At 43.2% G+C, this 24,610-nt stretch overlaps 2 protein-coding genes across 3 annotated transcripts in view; both read left to right on the top strand.

Moving 5' to 3' along the window:
* The first annotated feature begins 5,337 nt into the window (after window positions 1-5,337).
* On the top strand, window positions 5,338-14,232 carry lg05h1orf210 (linkage group 05 C1orf210 homolog). The gene is made up of 4 exons (XM_024422325.2): window positions 5,338-5,585; window positions 12,003-12,127; window positions 12,635-13,145; window positions 13,335-14,232. Exons 2-4 carry the CDS (start codon window positions 12,017-12,019, stop codon window positions 13,745-13,747), a joined length of 1,035 nt encoding a protein of 344 aa, XP_024278093.1. The 5' UTR covers window positions 5,338-5,585; window positions 12,003-12,016; the 3' UTR covers window positions 13,748-14,232.
* A 258-nt stretch (window positions 14,233-14,490) lies between these two features.
* The window catches only part of ap1m3 (adaptor related protein complex 1 subunit mu 3), a 34,960-nt gene continuing 24,840 nt past the window's right edge, over window positions 14,491-24,610 (top strand). The window contains exon 1 of one of the 2 annotated variants that reach the window (XM_024422327.2): window positions 14,491-14,651. In XM_024422327.2, coding sequence (XP_024278095.2) covers window positions 14,610-14,651 — 42 coding nt within the window. In that variant the 5' untranslated portion in view covers window positions 14,491-14,609. The remainder of the gene's footprint in view (window positions 14,652-24,610) is intronic. The other variant, XM_024422326.2, reaches the window with a different exon arrangement.

Below are 24,610 nucleotides of genomic sequence, written 5' to 3'. Positions count from 1 at the left end.
TGTGCTTCTAGTTCCGACAATGCAGTAATAACGAACAAGTAATCTAACTAACAATTCCAAAAAACTACTGTCTTATACACAGTGTAAGGGGATAAAGAATATGTACATAAGGATATATGAATGAGTGATGGTACAGAGCAGCATAGGCAAGATACAGTAGATGATATCGAGTACAGTATATACATATGAGATGAGTATGTAAACCAAGTGGCATAGTTAAAGTGGCTAGTGATACATGTATTACATAAGGATGCAGTCGATGATATAGAGTACAATATATACGTATGCATATGAGATGAATAATGTAGGGTAAGTAACATTATATAAGGTAGCATTGTTTAAAGTGGCTAGTGATATATTTACATCATTTCCCATCAATTCCCATTATTAAAGTGGCTGGAGTTGAGTCAGTGTCATTGACAGTGTGTTGGCAGCAGCCACTCAATGTTAGTGGTGGCTGTTTAACAGTCTGTGGCCTTGAGATAGAAGCTGTTTTTCAGTCTCTCGGTCCCAGCTTTGATGCACCTGTACTGACCTCGCCTTCTGGATGACAGCGGGGTGAACAGGCAGTGGCTCGGGTGGTTGATGTCCTTGATGATCTTTATGGCCTTCCTGTAGCATCGGGTGGTGTAGGTGTCCTGGAGGGCAGGTAGTTTGCCCCCGGTGATGCGTTGTGCAGACCTCACTACCCTCTGGAGAGCCTTACGGTTGAGGGCGGTGCAGTTGCCATACCAGGCAGTGATACAGCCCGCCAGGATACTCTCGATTGTGCATCTGTAGAAGTTTGTGAGTGCTTTTGGTGACAAGCCGAATTTCTTCAGCCTCCTGAGGTTGAAGAGGCGCTGCTGCGCCTTCTTCACGATGCTGTCTGTGTGAGTGGACCAATTCAGTTTGTCTGTGATGTGTATGCCGAGGAACTTAAAACTTGCTACCCTCTCCACTACTGTTCCATCGATGTGGATGGGGGTGTTCCCTCTGCTGTTTCCTGAAGTCCACAATCATCTCCTTAGTTTTGTTGACGTTGAGTGTGAGGTTATTTTCCTGACACCACACTCCGAGGGCCCTCACCTCCTCCCTGTAGGCCGTCTCGTCGTTGTTGGTAATCAAGCCTACCACTGTTGTGTCGTCCGCAAACTTGATGATTGAGTTGGAGGCGTGCGTGGCCACGCAGTCGTGGGTGAACAGGGAGTACAGGAGAGGGCTCAGAACGCACCCTTGTGGGGCCCCAGTGTTGAGGATCAGCAGGGAGGAGATGTTGTTGCCTACCCTCACCACCTGGGGCGGCGGCCCGTCAGAAAGTCCAGTACCCAGTTGCACAGGGCGGGGTCGAGACCCAGGGTCTCGAGCTTGATGACGAGCTTGGAGGGTACTATGGTGTTGAATGCCGAGCTGTAGTCGATGAACAGCATTCTCACATAGGTATTCCTCTTGTCCAGATGGGTTAGGGCAGTGTGCAGTGTGGTTGAGATTGCATCGTCTGTGGACCTATTTGGGCGGTAAGCAAATTGCAGTGGGTCTAGGGTGTCAGGTAGGGTGGAGGTGATATGGTCCTTGACTAGTCTCTCAAAGCACTTCATGATGACGGATGTGAGTGCTACGGGGCGGTAGTCGTTTAGCTCAGTTACCTTAGCTTTCTTGGGAACAGGAACAATGGTGGCCCTCTTGAAGCATGTGGGAACAGCAGACTGGTATAGGGATTGATTGAATATGTCCGTAAACACACCGGCCAGCTGGTCTGCGCATGCTCTGAGGGCGCGGCTGGGGATGCCGTCTGGGCCTGCAGCCTTGCGAGGGTTAACACGTTTAAATGTCTTACTCACCTCGGCTGCAGTGAAGGAGAGACCGCATGTTTTCGTTGCAGGCCGTGTCAGTGGCACTGTATTGTCCTCAAAGCGGGCAAAAAGTTATTTAGTCTGCCTGGGAGCAAGACATCCTGGTCCGTGACTGGGCTGGATTTCTTCCTGTAGTCCGTGATTGACTGTAGACCCTGCCACATGCCTCTTGTGTCTGAGCCGTTGAATTGAGATTCTACTTTGTCTCTGTACTGGCGCTTAGCTTGTTTGATAGCCTTGCGGAGGGAATAGCTGCACTGTTTGTATTCAGTCATGTTACCAGACACCTTGCCCTGATTAAAAGCAGTGGTTCGCGCTTTCAGTTTCACACGAATGCTGCCATCAATCCACGGTTTCTGGTTAGGGAATGTTTTAATCGTTGCTATGGGAACGACATCTTCAACGCACGTTCTAATGAACTCGCACACCGAATCAGCGTATTCGTCAATGTTGTTGTCTGACGCAATACGAAACATCTCCCAGTCCACGTGATGGAAGCAGTCTTGGAGTGTGGAGTCAGCTTGGTCGGACCAGCGTTGGACAGACCTCAGCGTGGGAGCCTCTTGTTTTAGTTTCTGTCTGTAGGCAGGGATCAACAAAATGGAGTCGTGGTCAGCTTTTCCGAAAGGGGGGCGGGGCGGGGCAGGGCCTTATATGCGTCGCGGAAGTTAGAGTAACAATGATCCAGGGTCTTTCCACCCCTGGTTGCGCAATCGATATGCTGATAAAATTTAGGGAGTCTTGTTTTCAGATTAGCCTTGTTAAAATCCCCAGCTACAATGAATGCAGCCTCCGGATAAATCGTTTCCAGTTTGCAGAGAGTTAAATAAAGTTTGTTCAGAGCCATCGATGTGTCTGCTTGGGGGGGATATATACGGCTGTGATTATAATCGAAGAGAATTCTCTTGGTAGATAATGCGGTCTACATTTGATTGTGAGGAATTCTAAATCAGGTGAACAGAAGGATTTGAGTTCCTGTATGTTTCTTTCATCACACCATGTCACGTTGGCCATAAGGCATACGCCCCCGACCCTCTTCTTACCAGAAAGATGTTTGTTTCTGTCGGCGCGATGCGTGGAGAAACCCGCTGGCTGCACCGCTTCGGATAGCGTCTCTCCAGTGAGCCATGTTTCCGTGAAGCAGAGAACGTTACAGTCTCTGATGTCCCTCTGGAATGCTAACCTTGCTCGGATTTCATCAACCTTGTTGTCAAGAGACTGGACATTGGCAAGAAGAATGCTAGGGAGTGGTGCACGGTGTGCCCGTCTCCGGAGTCTGACCAGAAGACCGCTTCGCTTCCCTCTTTTTCTGAGTCGTTTTTTTGGGTCGCTGCATGGGATCCACTCCGTTGTCCTGGTTGTAAGGCAGAACACAGGATCCGCGTCGCGAAAAACATATTCTTGGTCGTACTGATGGTGAGTTGACGCTGATCTTATATTCAGTAGTTCTTCTCGAACTACAGTACATGAACAGTACATGAACACCTGCTGTGGGGTTTACTACAGAGATGCAGATACAGATCTCTTTTCCTATTTTGTAACTATGCAGAAGGGTGATTAAAGCTCTTTTATATCTGAGGGCCACCCAGTCCTATGAAGTGTGAGTCCACTCAATCCTATGTGTGGGTACTGTTGTGTCCCCCAATGCTTCCCAGTGGGTTTCTACTCTGCATCAGACTATTGTTATAGCCTGCTGGTTCACACACTGGGTGAAGAATCCAAGCCAAACACTGAAGTGATAGAAATAATTTATTCACACATCACTTGGACAAATCACTTTCCTCACAGAGCCCACAGTTTCTGGCGGTTTCCACCTCAAAAAGAAAGTGAATGTTCTTGCAATTGAATACAAATGTCAAAGATCTAAATTTGTCTTTCCAAACTCCAGACTAGCTTTTGGATAATGAAGTCAAGCAATTGAAATGTAACAAAACTAGCAGTTATGACCTTAGGCACCTAAAATAGAGAAAATGAAGAACATTATGTGTCTTCACCTATTGTGTAATATGTGGGAGCCAATGTAATATCCAGACAGCACAACCTGGACGTAGCATGGTAAATTTAAATCAGTCTCACTCCATTTTGTATGATATGTTACAAATTCCAATTTGCTCTGGCTAACGCTAACGTTAGCTAGGCAGCTAACGCTAACATTAGCTAGGCGGCTAACGTTAGCTAGGCTAGGGGATAAGGTTAAAGGAAGGGTTAGCTAACATGCTAGTAGGTGCAAAGTAGCTAAAAAGTATTAGCAAAGTTGCTAATTAGTTAAAATGCGGAAGTTGTCTGTGATGAGATTCAAACACGCAACCTTTGGGTTGCTGGACGTTTGCGTTACACACCCACCAATCCACTGTGGCATACCATCCTCCTTTTGTTTTTGGCTTGTAACCATACCAACAGTAACATATCAAACTCATTTCAGTGTCCCGGATTTACTTTTACTATGTTACATCTAGTCTATGAGACCAGGCTGAACAGTGAAAAACAGAAGTCCCTTAATGACATTCTAAGTGCCAAAAAAAAACAGCCCAGACTGTCTGCTGGATTGTTTGTGTCCTAGCCTCTCCCTGTCCCCCTCTCCATTGTAATGTACTGTACTGTACACACGTGTTGTTATTTCCCCTGCTTTACAGAGGCAGTGAGGCCATCACAGCTGTCTTACAGAGGGAGCTTGACCACTGACCTCAACTGCCATACCACTGGGACAAACAGCAGGAGTCCCTGGAGGTACGGGTGGGAAACCCCACGACTCCTTCACTGCTGAGTGGCCAGTTTGCAGGGTCCATAGGGCACACAGTAGCAAATTGTTTTGCAATAGAAGACAAAAGCAAGCATTTCTTATTAGACCAGTTCAGGTAGTCCCTCCGTTTGGCGCCTAATGAATATGACCCTGCTGTCCTGCCATCTGCCTCCCCTAACGAGCCGAGGCCTCTGAGGAACGTGCTAGAAGCACAAGAGGATTGGAGGCCTGGAGTGCATAGTGCAGGTTCGGCGCAGAGAGCAGGACAGGATGTGGCCCTATTGTTTTCTGGATCCCCCTCTTTTCCTTCCAGGGTTGCAGAAGGCCGCTCTCTCTCCCTCAAGGCCCGAACATCTTAAGTAAACAAAACACGCTTCACATGTATCTTGTCTGTTTCCCTCTCTCAGATCCAGACGTTTTGAGAGATAGGGTGGTTTTACAAGAACAAAGCAAAATGTGTCTGTGGGGTGCGCTTTATTAAATGTGCAGTAGCGTCTGTGCTATATCATATCCTGACTGTGGATAGACTATGTTCGTGTAAAAGTAAGCTTATGTAATGTGTAAATGTGAATGTGTATTGACGTGTAAATAACATGGGTTCTCAGCTGTGAACCCAGATAACAGGAACAGTGTTCTGTGTGATACTGACTACTATTGTGTATAAACATTCTGACATAAGGGAGGACAAAGCATGTAATTTTATAGCAACCACGTTGTTATTGAAGTGACTGTGGACTCTGATCAGGTCTGGTGTAGTACCATTGGATAAAGGCAAGGGAAAGTAGGAGGGAGAGGCGAGCACACCAATGTAGTTACAATATTACTCATTAACTCAAGTCCTTCAGAACACGATTGAGGTGAACGCACCCCTTTCAACCTTTGCACAACATGCCTCCATTTTATAGCAAAGGCGTAATACAAACTTACAGTGACAATGCTGCATTAATGTGAGCTATAAGGAAGAGGACATATTGTTACCTGGGTTTCAGGTACATACAAACCAGGCTGACCAGGTAGGACACTTCTAATGAGCGGACTTTCTCTAAATGTTAACCTTTTGGGCTGTTTCCATTTGTCAACACTGAGATCATATGACCTTCCGATTCTCTTATTGATCATTTAGTACTGTGGTTATGGTAATACAGTAGGTTGGTATATTTCTATGACATACTAGTATAATAACCAAATGCAAACAACCTTTTGATCAATCTCAACTACAGTATATCAATAATTATGTTTTGACGGCTATTTACGAGATATAATACCATGAAAGTGGATGAATGAGAGAGAAATGGATATAAGGATGCATGTTGCTCAGCCAGGCAGTCGTGCCCACATGTTGTTACCCAACATTCGCTGTTTTGATCAAATAAGGCTAAACTTTTGACAGCCAACGTCTTGATAATAATGTAAAACATTGTTCATTCGGGGAGGATGATGTGGTGAGGTCTAGTTACATTAACAAGGAGACGCAGTAAGCTAAAGGTCTGTCCAATGCATTACTCTTTGATCCCACTGACCTCTAAAGCTGAATATATTAGTTTCTGGTGTATTTGTTTCTAGAAGTTGCTTGGCTCTATTGCTGACACTGTGTAGGCTTTTAAACAAATGTTAGAAAGGATTGTGCCTATTGCCAGTTGCTTTGTTTATGACTTGCTGTGGGATTAACAGAGTTGCAGATGTGAAACTCATTAACCCACAACAGTCTAAGCCGGTGGAGGGTTCTACTAAGCTATATGGAATTGTTTTAAGAAGGTCACACCAAGGATCATTAGCTATTTGATTTTGAATTTTAAGACCCCTTGAAGTATAAAAAATCATATAAAAACATTATGTGATGAAAATGTTAATTTGGCCTTACTGGTATTAGCCCATACAAACAAATTGAATAACACATTCACCACATGGAAAAACAGATAGTCCCCCAAAGAATCTAAAGGAAGTTTGTTCTGAAGTATCGGTCCTATATCCCTCAGAAACATTTTATTACATTTGTACATGCATTTTAACCCCTTATTTTTTGTCATGAAACAGTCTCCACATATACACTACATGGCCCAAAGTATGTGGACACCTGCTCGTCGAACATTTAATTCCAAAATCATGGGTATAAATATGGAGTTGCTGCTATAACAGCTTTTCACTAGATGTTGGGATATTGCTGCTGGGACTTGCTTCCATTCAGCCACAAGAGCATTAGTAAGGTTGTGCACTGATGTTGGGCGATTAGGCCTGGCTCGCAGTCAGTGTTCCAATTCATCCCAAATGTGTTTGATGGGGTTGAGGTCAGGGATCTGTGCTGGCCAGTCAAGTTCTTCCACACCAATCTCGATAAACCATTTATGTATGGACCTCGCTTTGTGCACAGGGGCATTGTCATGCTGAAACAGGAAAGGACCTTCCCAAACTATTGCCACAAAGTTGGAAGCACAGAATCATATAGAATGTCATTGTATGCATTAGCGTTAAGATTTACCTTCACTTGAACTAAGGAGCCTAGCACCAACCATGAAAACAGCCCCAGACCATTATTCTTCTTCCACCAAACTTTACAGTAGGCACTACACATTGGGGCATGGTGAAGCGTGATTCATCACTCCAGAGAACGCGTTTCCACTGCTCCAGAGTCCAATGGCGGCAAGATTTACACCACTCCAGCCGACCCTTGGCATTGCGCATGGTGATCTTAGGCATGTGTCCGGCTACTCGGCCATGATTAACCCATTTCATGAAGCTCCCGAAGAACAGCTCTTGTGCTGACATTGCTTTCAGAGACAGTTTGAAACTCAGTAGTGAGTGTTGCAACCGAGGACAGACAGTTTTTACGTGCTACGCGCTTCAGCACTCAGAGCTCCCGTTCTGTGAGCTGTGTGGCCTACCACTTCGCGGCTGAGCCGTTGTTGCTCCATTCCACAGTAACAGCACTTACAGTTGACATGGGAGGCTCTAGCAGGGCAGAAATTTGATGAACTGACTTATTGGTAAGGTGGCATCCTATTACGGTGCCACGTTGAAAGTCCCTGAGCTCTTTAGTACGGGACAATATACTGCCAGTGTTTGTCTATGGAGATCGCATGGCTGTGTGCTCAATTTTATACACCTGTCAGCAACGGGTAGGGCTGACATGGCAGAATCCACTAATTTGAAAGAGTGTCCACATACTTTGTGTACATAGGTGTACTTCCATTAGTTTTTTCAGCTGGTACCGGGGTACCTTCAGGGGAGTCTTGTGAGGCCTGTGGGTGTCCTAGAGCAAAACAACTAACATCTACAGTTGAAGTCGGAAGTTTACATACACTTAGGTTGGAGTCATTAAAACTAGTTTTTCAACCACTCCACAAATTTCTTGCTAATCTTGATAACAAACTATAGTTTTGTCAAGTCGGTTAGGACATCTACTTCGTGCATGACACAAGTAATTTTTTCCAACAATTGTTTACAGACAGATTATTTCACTTATAATTCACTTATAATTCCCTCACAATTCCAGTGGGTCAGAAGTTTACATACACTAAGTTGACTGTGCCTTTAAAAAGCTTGGAAGCCTCCCGGGTGGCGCAGTGGTCTAGGGCCATGCATCTGGGTTCGCGCCCAGGCTCTGTCGCAGCCGGCCGAGACCGGGAGGCCCATGGGGCGACACACAATTGGCCTAGCGTCGTCCGGGTTAGGGAAGGCTTGGCCGGTAGGGATATCATTGTCTCATCGCGCACTAGTGACTCCTGTGGCGGGCCGGGCGCAGTGCACGCTAACCAGGTCGCCAGGTGCACAGTGTTTCCTCCGACACGTTGGTGCAGCTGGCTTCCGGGTTGGATGCGCGCTGTGTTAAGAAGCAGTGCGGCTTGGTTGGGTTGTGTATCGGAGGACGCATGACCTTCAACCTTCGTCTCTCCCGAGCCCGTACGGGAGTTGTAGCGATGAGACAAGATAGTAACTACTAACAATTGGATACCATGAAATTGGGGAGAAAAGGGGGTAAAACATTTTTTTAAATTATGTCATGGCTTTAAAAGCTTCTGATAGGCTAATTGTGTCACGGTCGTCATATGGAGGAGACCAAGGCGCAGCGTGGTAAGCGTACATACTTATTTAATGAAAGAATGAACACTGAACAAAACTAACAAAACAACAAAACGAACCGTGAAGCTAATATGGCTAGTGCAGAACAGGCAAGATCGTACTTTTTGGAGAAATGTCCTCTGGTCTGATGAAACAAAAATATAACTGTTTGGCCATAATGACCATCGTTATGTTTGGAGGAAAAGGGGGGAGGCTTGCAAAGAACACCATCCCAAAGAACACCATCCCAACCATGAAGCACAGGGGTGGCAGCATCATGTTATGGGGGTGCTTTGCTGCAGGAGGGACTGACATCAGTCAGGAAGTTAAAGCTTGGTCATAAATAGGTCTTCCAAATGGACAATGACCCCAAGCATACTTCCAAAGTTGTGGCAAAATGGCTTAAGGACAACAAAGTCAAGGAATTGGAGTTGCCATCGCTAAGCCCTGACCTCAATCCTATAGAAAATTTGTAGGCAGAACTGAAAAAGCATGTGCGAGCAAAGAGGCCTACAAACCTGACTCAGTTGCACCAGCTCTGTCAGGGGGAATGGGCCAAAATTCACCCAACTTATTGTGGGAAGCCTGTGGAAGGCTACCGAAACGTTTGACCCAAGTTAAACAATTTAAAGGCAATGCTACCAAATACTAATTGAGTATATGTAAACTTCTGACCCACTGGGAATGTGATGAAGGAAATCAAATCTGAAATAAATAATTCTCTCTACTATTGTTCTGACATTTCACATTCTTAAAATAAAGTGGTGAACTTAACTGACCCAAGACCTGGAATTTTTACTAGTATTAAATGTCAGGAATTGTGAAGAACTGAGTTTAAATGTATTTGGCTAAGGTGTATTTAAGCTTCCGACTTCAACTGTACATTTTCGCGAGAGTCTCGCCTTTCCACAGAGGGTGTGTAGCCCAAACCGTTCAGAAGCTACAGACAGAAGTCGGCAGATGGGCTGTACCAACTTCAGTAAAGACTTCCCCATCATGGTGGTGAGACTCTCATCTTCCCATAGAGGGGTCATACTAGTTTGAGAAGACCCGTTTTCGGGATGTCTGAATGCCTGACAAACACCGCTCTAACTCTGTCACATCAACAGATGTGCTGGATTGAGACGCATCAAATGCAACAAAACAGATATCTCTAGCTCAAACTGACGGATGTTTATGGTTTTTAAAATTATGCTAATTCGATTTCCACGGGAGGCACGGACATCGACTCTAGAGGGTCTATAAGTAAAGACCAACTTAGAAAAAATATTTTTGTGTTTTCCACCCTATCCCGAGTAGCAGGTATCCATTGCATGTGTCTAAAACATCTCCCTCAAACAACCTCCATCTCTGCCAGCTGTTTTCAAATCCCTGTATGATCAAACCATATCCTTTATTCTTGACAATCAATGGCATCACTTAGCTTTATTTGATGAAACCAATGGCAAAGATATCTATCTTGAACCATGGATGAGGACTGAGGAGGGGGAAGAAGGCTTGCTCACCTCACCGGCACCACAGGGTGTCACCAGGAGGTCAGATGAAGGACTGCTTTGTGTGTCACTTGCGTATCCAGAGAGGAGAACGAGGAGTGGGGAAGGAGAGGGAAAAGCGGGACAGGACCCGGGCGACCCATTATGTGGCATTGGGCTGCAAGGATGGGAGTGTGTGGAGGGCTGGTCAAAGAGCCCCTTTCAAACATAAAACATAAAGTACACACACTCATGCAGATGCATGCACACACACACACACACACACACAGGGCAAAAACTGGTTGAATTTACATTGTTTCTATGTAATTTCAACCAAAACATTCAATGTGATGATGTTGAATCAACATGGAAAACTGATTGGATTTGAAAAAGTCATCAACATAAGAGAATTTAGTGTTTTTAACCTAAATCCAATGACATTGTGAAATGTTTTGTTGATTTTATGTTGAATTCACGTTTGTTGACAACTCAACCAAATGTAAATTAAAACAAGACTTTGTACTGACGTCTGTGTCCAGTGGGCTACTACACACATAGTCTCTTGTGGGCTCCTGGGCTTCCCATAGCTCCCAGGCGTGGTGTTGTTGTGCCTTTACTGTGCGAGGACAGGAAGAGATTAAGAGATCCCCACTCGGGTCTTTACAGCCAACCGTGCTGAGCTTAATAGCAGAAGGAGGAGAGGAGAAGAAGCCTAATGGCAGAGCGACCAGCCAGTAGGCCCCCTCTGTGAAAAATCTCTTTGGTGCCAAGAGGACTCTACAAACAGGCCGGGATCAGATTAAAAAACAAAGAGAAAAGAAAGATACACAGTCACAGATGTGAGAAGAACAACATAAAAGCAATCTGCAGAACAAAATCTATTGTTAAAGTGTGTGAAAGAGCTCTTCAGTCTTTAACTAAATGCTTTAAATCTACTTTTTATTGTATAGAAAATGTGTACACACCCCTGCTTAGAAAATGTACAAAACATGTGGGAACACTAAACTGGTACTCTTGTCTTTGTGAGAACATGCCAATAGACAATCTTCAGAATGTGCAATGAGTCTGCGGATCTGTATATAACATAATGAGTCAACACTGCATGCAAACAAATGTAAATTTAGCACATTTGCTTACAGAAGAGTATGAGGTCACTGGTTTTAGTTATGTCAAAAAACTGTTTATATTTCAACACGAATCTGTTGTATTTTAGGGCCAGCCATTTTTCCTGGCCAGGTCACATAACTTGTTGGGGGCCTATGTCAGTAAGGTCACAGGCCCTATGAGTCTGGGCACAGTGAATAAAATTGAATTTATTTGGGGTTATAAACATATAAAGCAAGATGTAGAATGAATTCCCAGAGGATAAAGTATGAATTAAAACACTTGTCTCAAATGCAGTTCTAGTTATCTAGTTATTATTTCTCAATGCAGTTCTGGCTATCTGGTTATTATTTCTCATTTCAGTTCTGGTTATTATTCATCAATTCAGTTCTTGTTATTATTTCTCAATTCAGTTCTGGTTATTATTTCTCAATTCAGTTCTGGTTATCTGGTTATTATTTCTCAATTCAGTTCTGGTTATCTGGTTATTATTTCTCAATTCAGTTCTGGTTATCTGGTTATTATTTCTCAATTCAGTTCTGGTTATCTGGTTATTATTTCTCAATGCAGTTCTGGTTATTATTTCTCAATTCAGTTCTGGTTATTATTTCTCAATTCAGTTCTGGTTATCTGGTTATTATTTCTCAATTCAGTTCTGGTTATTATTTCTCAATTCAGTTCTGGTTATTATTTTTCAATGCAGTTTTAGTTGTGTCAGTTTGATTAATACTTAGTTGTGACTCATTTGTCAGTCTGACTAATACTTAGTCTTTGTCTGTCCATCTGTGATTCCTACAGGAAGCGGGGGAACCATGGGGTCCTGGGGCCACAGCCTGTGTGTGGTTTTGTGTTTCTGGGGAACAGTTAGCGGGAGCATGCTTCAGAGTCGCACTGTTGGCCCGTGTACTGTCAATACTGGCACGGTAAGAAAGACACACAGCTTTCTTCTTCTCCCCATTTTCTTCTCCTCTTTTTCTTGCCATTGTTCAGTTCCAAGCAGTCACGTGAGGAAAACACTATGGGGAATTTCCTGTTTGAGACAGTTTCCCTGTTGTTGATCATAAGATAATGTTACATCTGGGAGTGAAGTCTGATTCGTTACAGGATATCAACATAAGAATTATGTCAAGATAAGGGCTCTCTTTGAGCGAATTGATTTGTTGTTCACAACTTTATTTGTTATATATTAGATGTTTTTCTTTATCTTTCGTTTTAAAGTTACATGGAATATTTATTTATCAGCACCAGACAGTTGCAAAGAATCCTAATTAATTAATTAGCACCACATTTTTTTATTCACCCATATAATGGCTTTAGGGAGAAACTTCCAAAAATCATCAAGTTAATTTTACACTTCTTGATTCTTGCTAAATTGCAACCACAACATGGGAAGGGTTGGCTTGACCAATCTTGTCCATCTCTTTCCCAAGGCATCATTTAACTGCAGTTGGAGGAAACTGGTTCATATTCCAACAGAGATATGGGACAATGCAACCACACTGGACTTCTCCCAGAACCACCTCAACTTAACTAACCCTCAACACTTCAGACAACTACAGAGGTTGGATCAGCTGGTTACCCTCAATCTCTCAGGCAACTACCTCCCTCTGCTGGGGAAAGACAACCTCTGCAGCCTCGCCTCCCTGCATACACTAGACCTCAGTGGCTGCCAATTGACTTCCATAGAGGCTGGAGCTCTGCAGGGTTTACCCAGGTTAGGGGAGCTGTTTTTGGGGCACAACAGACTGCAAGTCCCCCTGTCTGTCTCCACTCAAGATATAGTAACTATATCCTTCATGGATTTCCATGGGAACCAAGAGCTTGAGCGTGGCTCTGATGATTTGTCGACAGGAATCAGAAGACCATCTCATAGAAAACTGTTGGCAAATGACCGTGAACATCCCACCACAACTCCAACGAACACAATGACTACAGCTAATGGTAAGGATCTCATAACAACTTACTTCTGCCTCATATCATCTCATTTATTTGTAGTTATGTCATATCATATAATTATCAGCTGTCATAGAATTCTTTGATGCTTACTCAAGCGGTCTTGGCTGTTATAGCTGTGATGTAATTCATAATAATGATTTGAACAGTAAAACCTATTCCCCTCTTGCCTAACAGGCACAGAGTCGCCTGGTCAGAGCCGCCCCTCCCACAGTTGGCAATATTTGGTGGCAGTCCTTGTGACGGCAATCTCCCTCTCCCTCCTCATCGCCAGCCTGGCCAAATGCCAGCTGGTCCGCCGCTACCTAGCCAGCTATCGCCACACCCGTCTGACCGAGCAGGACACAGCCAGCCAGTGTGACCCCAACAGTCTGGAGGTGGGCTTCTCTATGTACAACCATGGGGGACAGGCACAGAGCCCCCACCCTGCTGCTGTCCCCCAGGGAGAGATTGACATAGAGGATGAGGAAGATGATGATGGCTTCATAGAGGATAACTACATACAAGCCAGTGAGAGGGAGAGGGCAAAGAGGGCACTTGAAGTGGAGGAAGAGGAGGAAGAGGATGGGATGGACTTTACCATTGGCTAGGAAGAAAGGGAGAAGGTGGAAAGAGAGGGGAGAGAATGAGAGAGGGAGAGAGAGAGAGAGAGAGAGAGAGAGAGAGAGAGAGAGAGAGAGAGAGAGAGAGGTCACTAGCCTATTTGGACACTGATTTGGGCCAATGCAGATATTAAACATAAGCATGTCTATTTCCATCATCTTTAGAGGGAAAAAACAGTCCAGAGACAGATGAATACAAAACTGATAATAGCAATAACTCAATTTAGCTCCGCAATATAGGGCACCTTTGCCTGTGTCTTTCAATGGATATCAAAATTGGACTGACTGTTGGTACAGACTTTGATAGAAATTTGTTCGAAAATTATTATTTAAAGCGGGTCAAATAATCAATCAATCAATTTGTTTTTGAGTTAGATTTTTTAAAGTTTTACCAATGCATTTGATGTTATTTGGGTGTGCCTGCACTCCATTTTGTTACATTTGTAGATAAAATAAAACGTTTTCAAATTCAATAGCGCACCTGTTTTTCTTTCTGTAAAAAAATACATACAATTATCTTGAAACAGTTAGGCATATGCGTCGATCTATGATAATGTAATGCTTTATATAGTACAATAGACAAATACGCCTGATAGTAGCCTATGCATAACTTAAGCAGAATAGAAGAGAATCGATACCATATGTAGACCTAATAATTGATATAGGATTGGTTTTGCATGCTCTGTTGCGTTGCAAGCTGCTTGACAGGTCTGACGACGAAATACTACCCGGAAAGAGCAGTGGCGTGCATTAGACAACAGCGCGTGAGATGGGAGATGCACTGAATGAAATGTTGTAAGGGATATTCAACGTCAAATATTTATATTTTTTGTGCTATTAGTTTATTAGGATGTCGGCGTCTGCTATATTCATCCTGGACCTTAAAGGAAAGGTAAGTTGAGACTTGACTGTCTACGTGGCACTGGCGGATAAGTTTATAGTTTGACATCGATTAGTCTTGCGTTGCTGTTGCGGTTTTAAGGAAGACTAGTTCGCATCGATCAACAGCGCCTGCATCTGCCAGTGTAGCGCAGAAATCCATGCGTAAAAGCGCACATAGAAAATGAAAGAGCGGTAGGGCAGGCTATTGTAAAATTACATATTTGTTTATCTTTTAATATTTACAACTAAATGTATTTGTTTCTCAGAATTCGTCACTAGCTATGTTTCCAATAGCTTGTGCAGTGATTTTTTGTTGTTGTCGACATTTATGAAAGTTCGCATAGAAAATAGGTTCTACAATTGTCTGCGAAGGTGTTTCCATTGAACTATCTTGTGTCGATGAAAACAGCTGGACGTAATGACGTCACATCTAAAAAAAAGAAATCGACAAAAATTGCAGTGGTTGATGTGTTTTGATTACCCATTTAGGCAAATTGCGCATTAATACATGGGCGACAGCCTGCATGCCCTCCCTATCCGTTTAATGTCTATCCATTCGCGAAAGCCAGAAAGGATAGAATACAATAATGGACCATGGTGAAAGTTGCACTCTTTTAGATCTGAAATAATTGGATGGTGAAACTTGCCAACCAACCAGGAAATCGAGGCATAGCAATTCAGGCATTCTTGAAAGTCAGGCCAATCCTTATCCTGCAAATACATGTTTTTTGTTTAAACAAAATATTTAGCAAGCAGTAGAAATTTAGAATTACATGTGGAGTGGAGCTTATATACCAAACAAAAATATAAACACAACATGCAACAATTTCAAATATTTTACTGAGTTACAATACATATAATGAAATCAGTCAATTGAAATAAATGAATTAGACCCTAATCTATGGATTTCACATGACTGGGAATACAGATATGCATCTGTTGGTCACAGATGCCTTTAAAAAAAAGTAGGGGTGTGGATCAGAAAACCAGTCAGTGTCTGGTGTGACCACCATTTGCCTCATGCAGTGTGACTCATCTCCGTTGCATAGAGTTGATCAGGCTGTTGATTGTGGCCTGTGGAATGTTGTCCCACTTCTCTTCAATGGCTGTGCGAAGTTGCTGGATATTGGTGGGAACTGCAACACAATGTCGTACACGTCGTTGTACACGTCAATCCAGAGCATCCCAAACATGCTCAATAGGTGACATGTCTGGTGAGAATGTAGGCCATGGAAGAACTGGGACATTTCATTTTCAGCTTCCAGGAATTGTGTACAGATCCTTGCAACATGGGGCTGTGCTGAAACATGAAGTGATGGTGGCGAATGAATGGTACGACAATGGACCTCAGGATTTCATCACGGTTTCTCTGTGCATTCAAATTGCCGTCGATAAAATGCAATTGTGTCCATTGTCCGTAGCTTATGCCTGCCCCTACCATAACCCCACCACCACCATGGGACTCTCTGTTCACAACATTGACATCAGCAAACCGCTCACCCACACGACGCCATAAACACTAGCTGCCGTCTGCCTGGTACAGTTGAAACTGTGATTAATCCGTGAAAAGTACACTTCTACAGCGTGTCAGTGGCCATCGAAGGTGACTATTTACCCACAGAAGTTGGTTACAACACCGAAATGCAGTCAGGTCAAGTCCTTAGTGAGGACGATGAGCATGCAGACGAGCTTCCCAGAGAAGGTTTCTGACAATTTGTGCAGAAATTCTTTGGTTGTGGAAACCCAGTTTCATTAGCTGTCTGGGTGGCTGGTCTCAAACGATCCCGCAGGTGAAGAAGACGGATGTGGAGGTCCTGGGATGGTTTGCAGTGTGAGGCCAGTTAGACATACTGCCAAATTCTCTAAAACAACTTTATGGTAGGGAAATTAACATTCAATTCTCTGGCAACAGGTCTGGTGAATATTCCTGCAGTCAGCATGCCAATTGTACGCACCCTCAAGACTTGAGACATCTGTGGAATTGTGCTGTGTGACAAAACTGCAGATTTTAGAGTTGCCCTTTATTGTCCCCAGCACAAGGTGCACTTACGTAATGACCATGCTTAGTAAGCCTCTTGATATGCCACAACTGTCAGATGGATGGATTATCATGGAGAAGGAGAAACGCTCACTAGCAGGGATGTAAACAAATGTGTGCACACACTTTCAGAGAAATACGCTTTTTGTGTGTGTGGACAATTTCTGGGATATTTTATTTCAGCTCATGAAACATGCAACCAACACTTGACACTTTTATATTTTTGTTCAATGACCAAAATCCACCCCATTTCAAACCCAGTTGATCTTTAGAAACATTTTTTCGCGACCTTGCTTTTGTCGAATACACCTGGGAAACCTGCCCTCATACCACAGTAGGCATTGACCACATAGGCATTCCACTTTGTGATCGGATCAATTATATATTTCACGTTTGTTGCCAGAGAAATAGCAATCTACTCCAGGGATCTCTGAACCCCAGATGGTTTATATGTGCCTCTTCTAAAATTGGAAATAATTTCTTGTCAAATTATAGCGCATTCACATACAACCATTCACAGAAGACGATGGACTATTTTCGGGCAGGTTACAGTGTAGCAGCAGCGCAGTCAGTAAATTTGAGTTTCTATTGGACAAATGTAGGTAGGTCCCTCCCCGTTTCGTTCCGTTTGGATCTGTTTGGTTCGTAGTGAAGACATCGCTGAGGTGTATTCATTACGCCGAATATGTTGCAAAACGTTTCAGTTGGACAAATTCTGGTAGGTTACCTCCTCGTTTCGTTTGGAAGACCTAATGAATATGGCTCCGGTGTTGTGAATAGAAACATTCCTGGTCAAACTTGTTCTGCAACACCAAAGTGCACCATGCCTATCCAATATTAGGCTTTACCTGACAGACTGGTCAGGCAACCTTTTCTCTTGTTCTGTGCTCATATTTCTTATTAGACTTACAGAATGTTTACAAAGTTGCAAACTGTGTAATTTACTAACATATATATCATTAACATGCAATAATAGCCTACATTCATTTGTTTGCATACAAACAAACCATTAATAAAGTCTGGAGTACCTGGTCAAATCAAGCCAGCTCAGACAGCAGGGCTGCATTCAGTACGTTTTTATGTTCTGGAACGTTCAACTGAACGTACACGGTTGGGTTGTTGGACACAGTCAGCATGGCCACTGCCCTTTAAAGAAGTCACTCATTGCTTCAAGCCACACCCACCAAATAGGAGAAAACATACCTCAAAGTCTGCTCAAACTTACAAGAATGTTTTGGAGAAACATGTCATTCAGTACAAACCATTCCATAGCGTAGCAAACGTTCAGGCGAACTGAACGCACCTCAGAGTATAGTGTAATCACACCAAACCTGACTTTCCTTATTTGGATGGTCATGTTAATAATATTGTAGAAAAAGGACAAAAGGCCCCACCAGTGCCTGAAGGTGTCAGGGGGAAAGATTACCATCTCATAGGCCCTTGCCTGCATCCCTGATAGTGGTGATTAAAGCCTTTCTCTCCTTGCCCTGGGAGCAATCCAATACCTCTGACCCAGGCTGGGCTGTAGTGAAAGCCCCAGCTGCTCCCTGGCTGGAGGGCAAACAGACATGCTTCCAATGTAGCTGTTTCATTGGTTGTCTGTCTCTTGGAGACTAGACTGGCTGTATACAGGCAGTGTATCAACACACTGGTTGTCTGTCTCTTGGAGACTAGAGTGGCTGTATACAGGCAGTGTATCAACACACTGGTTTGTAGTAGTGAGATGTTATGAATGTAGATTTATACTGTACTGTTCAAGTGAACGTTTCAAAATCTCTCTCTTTGAAATATATTGTTATGCTGATAAATGCCTGCTTTGTTTTGTACTCTGACTTCACTTGAAAGTTAAATGGCCACCAGCACACTGATGAATTCTCCCCAGCTCTTTAAACAGCGGGAGCATTCATCAGGGTGCAGTGTTTATTCTTTACTTTGTGTACCCTGCACCTGCAATTCTGGATGAGTGTACACTACTTTTAAAGTGCACATTTTCTGTCTCAATATGTGTGAAACTACACAATGTATAGATACTGTAGATCTTTCAGGATTAAATATTGAGTTGCCATGTGTGCTCGATTGTCAAACCCTGTCCTTCTCAGAGGTAAAAGGCATGTTTTTTGGAGACCCTGGGAGCTTGATAGATACTCCATGATTATTACCTCCAAATGACTGAGCTAGTTTTGAGACTGACCCTAAGCGATCGCTAGTCTGTTTATCTTAATTGAGATGTGCCGTCAGCCTCTGAAGAGCATACAGACAGTAGTTCATAGCGATTGTAAACAATGCCTCATTAACAAGGACCAGTATCCTGTTACCAAACAATCTTCCCCTGACAGGATTGTCCTATAGTTAAGGGGATGTGTGTGTGAAGCAGGCCTAAGGGCCCTCATTACAGCCAGTCAGTGTGTTTTACCGTTTGTCAGCCAACAGTGGGACTGAAGGTGAACCAAGCTTGATTTCAGCTTCCCAGACATGTCTCTTGTTCAATCTCAAACGGTAACAGCATCACTGCAGCAGTCTCTCAGATCTGTTTCACTGTAGCAGGAGGCACTGCCTAACTCTTAAGAGTTGCTGTGTGTCTGTAGGTTCACATTTAAAGTTAGCAGAATAGTCTCACGTCACCAGACCAACATCCTATAATGGCTAGAGTCTAGGCTAGCATAACACAAATGTAATGTTTCAGAGAAACTGTGCAAAGGGGATTTTCAGGGGAATAAAAGAGGTCACAGATATAGTCAATCTGGTTTAATTACAAGTTGCAACAGGGAGAATGATCTGTAAACACCAGCCCGAGAAGATAGGAAGACTACATCAGAGGCTACAGAATCGTGTGGCGTCAAACTTTAACCACGTAAGTCAACACTGGCAGACATTTGATACTGGCAGTTAAACAGATACTGGCAGTAGAACATCAGTACTTAGTTACAGTAAATCAAATCCGAAAGGAAATGAGCAAACAATTCCCATTAAAGTGGTTTAATGAAAAACAAAAAGGTGGCTGGAGTGAGGTTTGCTAGCTCATGATGACTGCAGAAAGTGTCTGGGGATTTAAACATGGAACGAGGAACTTGCCATGGCATGTTCTGGTACATGCGTTTGATGAACACAGAGGGGGAGGTGTTGATGAAGGGACAGTGACAATGGGTTTGAACAATATTTGTACTTTTTCATTTCCTTGAACCTTCATGGCAGTTTACTGTACATTTTAATCAGAAGCCAAACATGTTATTTTTTATTCTCAAAATGGTATTAGTTGAACACTGACATTTACCTCTACATTCTTAACAGTCAGGTAGCTTTGGTGTTTCCTTGCATGTGCGTCAAGACTCCTCTTTAAATGCAACAACCTTTGAACTGCCTCAAATCAAATCAAATCTAATTTTATTTGTCACATACACATGGTTAGCAGATGTTAATGCGAGTGTAGCGAAATGCTTGTGCTTCTAGTTCCGACAATGCAGTAATAACGAACAAGTAATCTAACTAACAATTCCAAAAAAACTACTGTCTTATACACAGTGTAAGGGGATAAAGAATATGTACATAAGGATATATGAATGAGTGATGGTACAGAGCAGCATAGGCAAGATACAGTAGATGATATCGAGTACAGTATATACATATGAGATAAGTATGTAAGCCAAGTGGCATAGTTAAAGTGGCTAGTGATACATGTATTACATAAGGATGCAGTCGATGATATAGAGTACAGTATCAACGTATGCATATGAGATGAACAATGTAGGGTAAGTAACATTATATAAGGTAGCATTGTTTAAAGTGGCTAGTGATATATTTACATAATTTCCCATCAATTCCCATGATTAAAGTGGCTGGTGTAGAGTCAGTGTCATTGACAGTGTGTTGGCAGTAGCCACTCAATGTTAGTGGTGGCTGTTTAACAGTCTGATGGCCTTGAGATAGAAGCTGTTTTTCAGTCTCTCGGTCCCAGCTTTGATGCACCTGTACTGACCTCGCCTTCTGGATGACAGCGGGGTGAACAGGCAGTGGCTCGGGTGGTTGATGTCCTTGATGATCTTTATGGCCTTCCTGTAGCATCGGGTGGTGTAGGTGTCCTGGAGGGCAGGTAGTTTGCCCCCGGTGATGCGTTGTGCAGACCTCACTACCCTCTGGAGAGCCTTACGGTTGAGGGCGGTGCAGTTGCCATACCAGGCGGTGATACAGCCCGCCAGGATGCTCTCGATTGTGCATCTATAGAAGTTTGTGAGTGCTTTTGGTGACAAGCCGAATTTCTTCAGCCTCCTGAGGTTGAAGAGGCGCTGCTGCGCCTTCCTCACGATGCTGTCTGTGTGAGTGGACCAATTCAGTTTGTCTGTGATGTGTATGCCGAGGAACTTAAAACTTGCTACCCTCTCCACTACTGTTCCATCGATGTGGATGGGGGGGTGTTCCCTCTGCTGTTTCCTGAAGTCCACAATCATCTCCTTAGTTTTGTTGACGTTGAGTGTGAGGTTATTTTCCTGCCTGTCGGTCTGTCTGGGATTCCACCATCCTTTTATAGCTAAAGAAAGAGGAAGAGCCTGTCCACATCCTTTCACTGTGTGAGGAGTATCCTGTGTGACAGAGGGCCCTCTTCAGTGCAGACCTGGGAAGAACATTGTATTTAATATGAAAATACAAACTTTTCAAATACTCAAGGAAGTCAACTAAAAAGGCAACTATTTTCTTTGATATTCAAATACAGAAAAACATCATATTTGAAAAGGTATTTGAATATATGCAAGTTATTTGAAACCCCCAAAATATGTATTGACTGCTGCCAAATATTTGAAGAATCAAAAACTACACCTGTTGAGTTAGTTCAAATATATGATCATAAGCACATGGTTTGGAGGGCTCTTAGATATGAATCTTAATTTAGCCCAGAATTTAATGAGGGTTATGTAATCACCTCAACATTAGAGTAGAACACTTTTGAAACTTCAAAACAGTAACAGAATACAGCTAATAAGTGTCAAAAGGAAACTAAATATCCCAAAACTGCCTTCTTGAAATCAACTACAGCCAAGGTAGATGGAAAATAATGGTTTATTCAGAATACAAACTATCCCTTTATAGATTGTATAGTGTTTGTTTGAAACAAGAACACTTACCCTCAGATCGACAAGGAGGTTTGAAGTTGTTTTTGCTAAGCATCCAACTTGCTATTTGCAAATGGATTTGTTCAAATATAAAATACCTGCAGTATTTTCAAGTATCATAAAATTAATTGCAGCTTTTTCTACCTTTCCAGTGGCATGTTGAAAGATTCATACAGTAGTTGAGCATCACAACTTGTTTGTAAAAAATATAATTGGTTTGAATTGATTATGTACACCTGGAGCAAAATGTTCAGATAGAAATGTATTGTGTAGATCAAATATGACTTTCAGATAGATTGGAATAGTATAGTAGATTGTGTGTGCTCTATTCATTCTGTTTCTATCTTCAACATGCAGTTCCAGAAACAGCCCTGCTAAAAATGGAAGGCAACCAATCCAATAGTTTCTGAAAAGTAGTCACTTCCTAACATCTGTATTCACATATTTGTTTCAAGTCGTTGCTTTCTCAGATCAGTATTCAAATAGTTTAAACGTATAAACTCAGAAAAAAAAAAGTCCTCTCACTGTCAACTGCGTTGAAATATTTAACACGTGTAAATATTTGTATGAACATAACAAGATTCAACAACTGAGACATAAACTGAACAAGTTTCACAGACATGTGACTAACAGAAATGGAATAGTGTCCCTGAACAAAGGGTTTGTCAAAATCAAGAGTAACAGTCAGTATCTGGTGTGGCCACCAGCTGCATTAAGTACTGCAGTGCATCTCCTCCTCATGGACTGCATCATATTTGCCAGTTCTTGCTGTGAGATGTTACCGCACTCTTCCACCAAGGCACCTGCAAGTTTCCAGACATTTCTGGGGGGAATGGCCCTAGCCCTCAGCCTCCGATCCAACAGGTCCCAGACGTGCTCAATGGGATTGAGATCCGGGCTCTTCACTGGCCATGGCAGAACACTGACATTCCTGTCTTGCAGGAAATCAGAATCAGAATGAGCAGTATGGCTGGTGGCATTGTCATGATTTTTAAATATTTTTTATTTATTTTACCTTTATTTAACTAGGCAAGTCAGTTTAGAACAAATTCTTATTTTCAATGACGGCCTAGGAACAGTGGGTTAACTGCCTGTTCAGGGGCAGAACGACAGATTTGTACCTTGTCAGCTCGGGGGTTTAACCTTCCGGTTAGTCCAACGCTCTAACCACTAGGCTACCCTGCCGCCCCAAATGATGGAGGGTCATGTCAGGATGAGCCTGCAGGAAGGCTACCACATGAGGGAGGAGGATGTCCTCCCTGTAACACACAGCGTTGAGATTGCCTGCAATGACAACTATCTCAGTCCGATGATGCTGTGACATACCGCCCCAGACCATGACGGAGCCTCCACCTCCAAATCGATCCCACTCCAGAGTACAGGCCTCGGTGTAACGCTCATTCCTTCGACGATAAACGTGAATCTGAACATCACCCCTGGTGAGACAAATCCGTGACTCGTCAGTGAAGAGCACTTTTTGCCAGTCCTGTCTGGTCCAGTGGTGGTGGGTTTGTGCCCAAAGGGGACGTTGTTGCCGGTGATGTCTGGTGAGGACCTGCCTTACGACAGCCTACAAGCCCTCAGTCCAGCCTCTCTCAGCCTATTGCGGATAATCTGAGCACTGATGGAGGGATTGTGCGTTCCTGGTGTAACTCGGGCAGTTGTTGTTACCATCCTGTACCTGTCCCGCAGGAGTGATGTTCGGATGTACCGATCCTGTGCAAGTGTTGTTACATGTGGTCTGCCACTGCGAGGACAATCAGCTGTCCGTCCTGTCTCCCTGTAGTGCTGTCTTAGGCATCTCACAGTACGGACATTACAATTTATTGCCCTGGCCACATCTACAGTTCTCATGCCTCCTTGCAGCATGCCTAAGGCATGTTCACGCAGATGAGCAGGGACCCTGGGCATCTTTCTTTTGGTGTTTTTCAGAGTCAGTAGAAAGGCCTCTTTAGTGTCCTAAGTTTTCATAACTGTGACCTTAATTGCCTACCGTCTGTAAGCTGTTAGTGTCTTAACGACCGTTCCACAGGTGCATGTTCATTAATTGTTTATGGTTCATTGAACAAGCATGGGAAATAGTGTTAAACCCTTTACAATGAAGATCTGTGAAGTTATTTGGATTTTTTACGAATTATCTTTGAAAGACAGGGTCCTGAAACAGGGACGTTTATTTTTTTGCTGAGTTTAGTTACTTTCTCAGGTCTGTATTCAAATAGTTTAAAAAATAAGTTGTTTCTTGGGATCTGTATTCAAATAGTTCTGGTCACATCTTTTGTTTCTCCAGAAAAGCATAGCTAAAACTAGTTATCCCAGGTCTGCTTCAGTGTGTGAGATCCTTCAAGCATATGCTTTGATCTATCAGAGTGTGAGGGCTCCAGCCCAGCGACTCTCAATGCTGACTCATCTTGTTATTGGTGTTGAAATGAAAGGGTGTGTGCGAGTGTGTGAGTGAGAGTTCCCTCCGGTCACTCCAGTGTATCTTGTGGTGTGCGAGAGAGAGATATTTTTTTTACACAATGCTGTCATTGGGCATTGTGATCCCAGATTAGTTGTCAGTTATTTTATGTTTCTAAACAGAGGCCTCCCAGCAGAGGCTGTTGCTCCTTTCATTTACTGTACATCTTCCACAGCTTACTGCTGAGCCTTCACAACAAGGGGAAGGGCATATGCTCCATGTTTGATCTTTTTGAATTTCTTCTGTTGCATAACTGCCTCTATGGACTTCCTGGATAACAGTGAGAATTGCTGCCGACAGTGCCGAGTGAACTATCCTATCTCAATAAAGATGAACCGAATTGAATTGAAAATGAATTTCATTAATGTGTT

Source organism: Oncorhynchus tshawytscha, linkage group LG05, assembly GCF_018296145.1.
Source record: "Oncorhynchus tshawytscha isolate Ot180627B linkage group LG05, Otsh_v2.0, whole genome shotgun sequence".
Classification (NCBI taxonomy): domain Eukaryota; kingdom Metazoa; phylum Chordata; class Actinopteri; order Salmoniformes; family Salmonidae; genus Oncorhynchus; species Oncorhynchus tshawytscha.
The sequence above is the reverse complement of the archived record's forward strand: the minus strand, read 5'-3'. Positions and strand labels throughout refer to the sequence as shown.